The sequence below is a fragment of the Octodon degus genome, unplaced genomic scaffold (assembly GCF_000260255.1).
Source record: "Octodon degus isolate 3935 unplaced genomic scaffold, OctDeg1.0 scaffold00011, whole genome shotgun sequence".
In the NCBI taxonomy this organism is placed as follows: domain Eukaryota; kingdom Metazoa; phylum Chordata; class Mammalia; order Rodentia; family Octodontidae; genus Octodon; species Octodon degus.
The window spans coordinates 7,492,674-7,498,832 of NW_004524587.1; the positions used below are offsets into that span (position 1 = coordinate 7,492,674).

Below are 6,159 nucleotides of genomic sequence, written 5' to 3' on the forward strand. Positions count from 1 at the left end.
TGACCCCTGCATCTGCTTAAGCAGGCGCTTTAATCCACTGAGCTATCTGGCCGGCCCTTGATTTTCCTTATTGAACAGCTGTTTTCTGTGGGGTTCTTTCTTTTTTTTTTTTTTTTTTTTTTTGGTGGAACCAGGGATTGAACTTGGGCCCTTGTGCTTATTCCACTGTGCCATCTCCCCAGCCCCAAGCAGCTGTTTTTAAAAACTTACATGCCTGGAAAAATGAACAAAGGAGCAGGATCATTTGCATTTGGGTTAACTGATTCCCACTGGACTGTTGTGTGCTCTTCTGGCAGGCTTTGGTGTGAAGATGCTGAGTACTGCCAACATGACAAGCACTCAGTACATTCAAATGCATAGCAAGCAGATCCGCAGCTTGGCATTCAGCACTCAGTCTGCAAGCTTACTGCTCTCCGCTTCCCTCGACAACACTATTAAACTGACCAGGTGAGTGAGTCAGGAGAGCTAGTACCTGGGCCACTGAGCACTGGACAGCGTCAGCCTGGGGTCAATGTTCCAATGCCAGGACCAGCTCTTTCCTTGGCCTGAGGCATGTCCTCTCAAATCTACTTTAAACTTATTCCTCATGGGTGTGGTTATGCACACTGTAATCCCAACTACTCAAAGAGGCTAGCAAAACATCACAAATTCAAACCTGGGTAATTTGGTAAGACCTTGTCTTAAAATGTTTAAAAAGCCCTAAGGTAGCTAGGCACAGTGCCACACATCTATAATCACATCACTTGGTAGGCTGAGATGTAGCTCTGTGATACTGTGCCTCAAATGCACAAGGTTCTGGTTTGTGTGATTGTGTTCTTTGTAAAAGTAGAGGCTACTAAACTGTATTGAGTAGGTATGTATATTACAAAATATACCTTAAACCATCTGGATGCAAGTAATGCCTTACAAAGAGAGATGACAGTGATTCTTGGACCATAGAGTTTCCATACCAACCTGTTCCTGTTCACCTGGATAATTCTGTCGTAAGATGATGCTCACCAGGCATTCACAGTCTGTGGTGCCATGGTGATTTTTTTTCATGTTTTTGGGTATAGCATTTTGTCTTTTACATGCTCTGTGGATACTATGAAGCATATAGGAGTGAACTGCATGCTTTTATCTTGTAGAAAATTTTTCTGAGTGCTTCCCTGGCAAGCACAAGGGTCTGAGTTCAATCCCTGGTTCCACCAAAAAAAAAAAAAAAAAAAAAATCACCTAAAATTTTTCAGGCACACCTATAATCCCAGCACTCAGGAGGCCGAGGCAGGAAGATTGTCATGAGTTCAGGGCCAGCCTGGGGGCTACATAGCAAGACTCTGTCTCAAAAAAAAAAAAAAAAGTGCTTTCCTATTCAGTTTCTTTTTTCTTTTTTTTCCCTCATATTTTAAGGAAAGGTCTATAGGGTGTTCAGGGTCTCACTACTAGATCGGTCTTGTAGTGATCCACCTGTTTACAGCCTCCAAAGAGCTGGGATTACAGGTGCGCACCACAGTACTCAGTCTCAATTGCAGGCTCAGTGCACCCTGGGGGCAGGGCCAGCTGTGCATGCCTGAGGATCAACCCAGGAGCCTGCTTGCAGGAGCTTTAATCCACTGAGCTATTTGGCCCACCCTCCTATTTAATTTCTGATGGCAAATTCAAGGGGCATCCTGCTAGTGCTATCGTCAGGCCTAATAACCCTTTAGATTGATTGATTTTGGGGGCAGGGTCTCACTATTTTGAACTCACTGTGTGCCCAAGGCTGGTTTCACTCTGATTCTTCAGCGTCTAGAATCGTCTTTCTTTCTTTCTTTTTTTTTTTTTTTTGACAAGGTCTCCTCACGCAGTCCAGGCTATCCTTGAACTCTCAGTGATCTCCTGCCTCATTCTCCTGAGTGCTAGAATCACAGGCGTGGGATACCGCATGGCTCCTTTTGACTTTGTAGGAGCGTTTCAGGACTGAGGTTACAACTCAGTGGGAGAACACTTGTTCTACAACACTGACATCAGTATGGTTCATTGGAAACATGTGTTTTTTGGGTTTTTTTGAGATAGGGTCTTGTGCCTTGAACTCACCTTGTAGCACAGACTGACCTCAGACTTGTAGTGACCTTCCTGCCTGCGTGCTGTGGTTATAGGTGTATACCACCATGCCAGCCTTTCATGTATTTTCTAATTTTCCTACCTTGTTTACTGGTTACTTGCATACTTAGGTAACTATTGAGAAGGTAACAGAATAGTGGACATTGTGCTATTTATGTGTTTTTTTAGCTTATTCTTTAGCTACTGCATAGCTCAGAAGAAAAGCCTGTGGTCCCAACACAGAAATTTTGGACTTTAAAGGGTTTATCTGGAAACTGGTGATCCAGATGGTTGTGTTTGTGGGTGTGTTTTCAGTAAGCATTATTATTATTATTTTTTTAAATTTTATTTGTGGGGGGGGCAGCTCAGCCCACCAGGGGGCGGGGCTGGCTGGCATGTGGTGCTGGGGGATTGAACCGCAGTCCCTGTGCTTTGCTAAGCTTGTTCTAAGTAGGTGCTTTAGACCACTGAGCCATCTCACCAGCCCCATCAGTAAGCATTATTTTATTTATTTATTTATTTTAAATTTTATTTATTTTTTATTTATTTATTTTGTGTGTGTGTGTGTGTGTGTGTGGCCAGCTCAGCCCACCAGGGGGCGGGGCTGGCTGGCATGTGGTGCTGGGGATTGAACTGCGGTCCCTGTGCTTTGCTTAGCTTAGCATGTTCTAAGTAGGTGCTTTAGACCACTGAGCCATCTCACCAGCCCTCATTATTATATTTAAATGATAATTGTTACCTCTTTGTCATGTATTTGATTCTGTTAATTTGTAACTCTGCAGCCTGGAGACAAATACTGTGGTCCAGACTTACAATACTGGACGGCCTGTGTGGAGCTGTTGCTGGTGTCTCGATGAAAACAACTATGTCTATGCTGGACTGGCCAATGGGTCCATTCTGGTATATGACCTTCGCAACACAAACTCTCACGTGCAGGAACTTGCCCCCCAGAAAGCCAGGTAGGGAGCTACTCTCTCCTCTCCTGGGAGTAGCAACTCTCAGATTGTTGTTGTTGTGGCCCTGTCCACGAGGATGTCCCCAGTTGGCCAGCATTCCCCATAGAAGGCAGCTCAACAAGTCAGCAGAATCAGAACAACTTTCAAGAATTGAATTCAGGAGCTGGGGAGATAGTTCGGTGGAATAAGCACTTGCCTGGCAAGGGCAAGGGCCTGAGTTCAATCCTGGCTCCACAAAAAAAAAAAAAGAAGAAGAAGAAGAAAAAATTGAATTGATAGTATTTCATGTGGTGGGACCCATATTGCTGAGTGGTGGTGCAAACCAGTAATCCCAGCACTTGGGAGGCTGAGACAGGATTACAGTGAGATGGAGGTCAGCTGATCACCCTGAAATACATTGCAAGACTCTATCTCAAAAAAAAAATCTAGGCTGGAAAGATAGCTCAGTAGAGTAAGTGCTTGCCTGGTAAGCACATGGGCCTGAATTCAATCCTGTTCTGCCAAAAAAAAAGCTAGAAAAAAAAATCTATTAGAGAATTTAGAGTTTTATTAGAGGCAGGGGATGCTGACCCCAGATATTTAGCCTCTTCCTATAGAATGTGGGCTCCAGGCAGAAGGTTCAGGCGTGGTGCAGTTATTGGATTTGGAATGTGAACCAGGATCTCCTTTTCTCCTCAGATGCCCCCTAGTGTCCCTGTCGTACATCCCGAGAGCTGCCTCAGCTGTGTTCCCATATGGTGGGGTGCTGGCTGGAACCCTAGAACATGCTTCCTTCTGGGAGCTTAAAACGGGCTTTGCACACTGCCCTCACGTACTGCCCTTGGAGCCTGGGGGCTATGTGGACTTCCAGACCGAGAGCAGCACCCGACATTGCCTGGTCACCTACAGGCCTGGTGAGTGTGGGCCTCCTTGGGGCCTGCAGTGTTGGGAAGCAGTTTGGTGCAGACGAGGCTTGGGTGGCTGCGGTAACCATCCAGGGAGACTGGGGGCTGCTGTCTTCTGTGAGAATGGGAGCTGCTCCTCCCAGGTAGTGGGGAGCTATTCTAGGCTTGTTCGACTACAGAGGCAGGGCGGGAGGCCTGCTTCAGAGGCTGGAGAGCTACCTTCAGATCAGTTTCATTCTTCCTCCTGCCATGTACCTCAGACATGAGAAAGGCCCAGGTGTGCCTAGACTGGCCTTTTCTTAAATTCACAGGTGCGTTGTGGCCTAAATTTCCAATGAACCATACTGATGTCAGTGTTGTAGATTTCCTTCCTTCTTTCCTTTGTTCTTAAGCTCTAAGGAGAGCAGCTTTAATCCACAATGATAGCTACATGGCTGTAGTTAGTTACTGATGGTTCTGTGAGTGCTATTGGTTAATTACCTGTGGCTTTCTTAGGGACCTCTATCTTGGAAGGTGGCTTTAATGCCTGAGGGTCTACCCTGTGATCAGGTGTCCCTTTCACAGGAAACCTGATGGGCTCAAAGACAGTTCTCTGGAAGCCTCTCCCCATCTTACAGACAGGGCCTCTGTTTTGTTCTCTTGGCTTTTGTTTGCTTCCCAGCAGAATTTCAGGTATGATCCTCCTCCTGGAATAGGCTTGTACTTTCTTTTTTTTTTTTTTTTTTTTTTTTTTTTTTTTTTTTTTTTTTTTTTTTTTTTTTTTTTATTTATTTTTTTATTTATTACATTTATTTATTGTGTGTGTGTGTGGCCAGCTCAGCCCACCAGGGGGCAGGGCTGGCTGGCATGTGGTGCTGGGGATCGAACCGAGGTCCCTGTGCTTTGCCAAGCTTGTTTCAAGTAGGTGCTTTAGACCACTGAGCCATCTCTCCAGCCCAGGCTTGTACTTTCTAAAAGTCTACGGTCCTGGTGTCCTCCCTCCTGGAAGGGAGAAAAAAACATACAACTCTGGAAAAAAGAATTCCCCAGGAAGGTCTGGCAGGATACAGCAAGTTTCCTAAAATGGGTGTGAATGGTCAGAATTGTTTCTTTTATAGCCAAAGGTATATTGTAGGTAACTCGCTTCACCCGAGCTGGGCTTTCTGAACTTCCCTTGAGCCATTAGTGTTTGTTGAATAGTATATTCACCTGAGCAGCTACGCTGTAGGTGTCTGGGGCTCAGGCACTTGGCTCTGGTCTTGCTGCCAGGCCCCATGGCCAGCTCTGGCTTCTGTGTCCCACAGATAAGAACCACAGCACTGTGCGAAGTGTGCTGATGGAGCTGTCCTACAAGCTGGATGACGCTGGGAAGCCAGTCTGCTCCTGCCAGCCCGTGCAAACATTCCTCGGGGGGCCCACTTCCAAGCTGTTGACCAAAAGTGCCATTTTCCAAAGCCCAGAGAATGATGGCAGCATCCTGGTCTGTACTGGTGATGAGGCATCAAATTCTGCCCTGGTAAGCACCTGTTCTGTTTGGGAATTTTTGGTTTCGGGTTTTGAGACAGAGTCTTGGCTATGTAGATGACACTGGCCTTAAGCTTACTATGGAGCCCAAGCTGGCCTTAAACATACAGTGAGCCTCCTGCTGAGCCTCCTGTGTGCTGGGATTACAGCCATGGGCCACCTCACCCACCTTTTTTTGTTTTTCCTTGTATTTTTAGGGAAGGGTCTCACTACTAGATTGGATTACTACAGGGTGTTCAGGGTCTCACTACTAGATTGGACTCGTAGTGATCTGCCTGTTTTCAGCCTCCCAAGAGTTGGGATTACAGACGCGTGCCACCATGCCCAGTCTCAATTGCAGTCTCAGTGTACCCTGGGGTTGAGGCTGGCATGGCAGGCCTGGGGATCGAACCCTTGGCCCCTGTGCCTGCTTGCAGGCGCTTTAATCTGTTGGCTGACCTTTTTTTTTTTCCAGAACCAGGGATTGAACTCAGACCCTCGTGCTTTCCAGGGAAGCAGTGGCTGGCCTTTTTAAGAGTAGGAAAATTAGGGTCAGGGAGATAGCTCAGTGGCATAAGCATCTATCTGGCAAGCTCAAGGTCCCAAATTCGATCCCTGGTACCATGAAAACAACAAAGAAAGAACCTTTAAGAGTAGGAAAATTTAAAAAAAAAAAAAAAAAGGAAAATTTATTGGGAATAGGAATAGCTCCTAAAGTACAGGAGCAGTCAAGCACAAGGGCCTGAGTTCAATCCCCTGTTCCACCAAAAAAAAAA

The 6,159-nt window shown here is 46.0% G+C and overlaps 1 protein-coding gene across 1 annotated transcript in view; it reads left to right on the forward strand.

Moving 5' to 3' along the window:
- Positions 1-6,159, forward strand: part of Rfwd3 (ring finger and WD repeat domain 3) — a 42,526-nt gene that overhangs the window by 33,424 nt on the left and 2,943 nt on the right. Inside the window, exons 8-11 of the mRNA XM_023709327.1 lie at positions 297-447; positions 2,844-3,020; positions 3,696-3,910; positions 5,185-5,396. Of these exons, the coding sequence (XP_023565095.1) occupies positions 297-447; positions 2,844-3,020; positions 3,696-3,910; positions 5,185-5,396 (755 nt within the window). The remainder of the gene's footprint in view (positions 1-296; positions 448-2,843; positions 3,021-3,695; positions 3,911-5,184; positions 5,397-6,159) is intronic.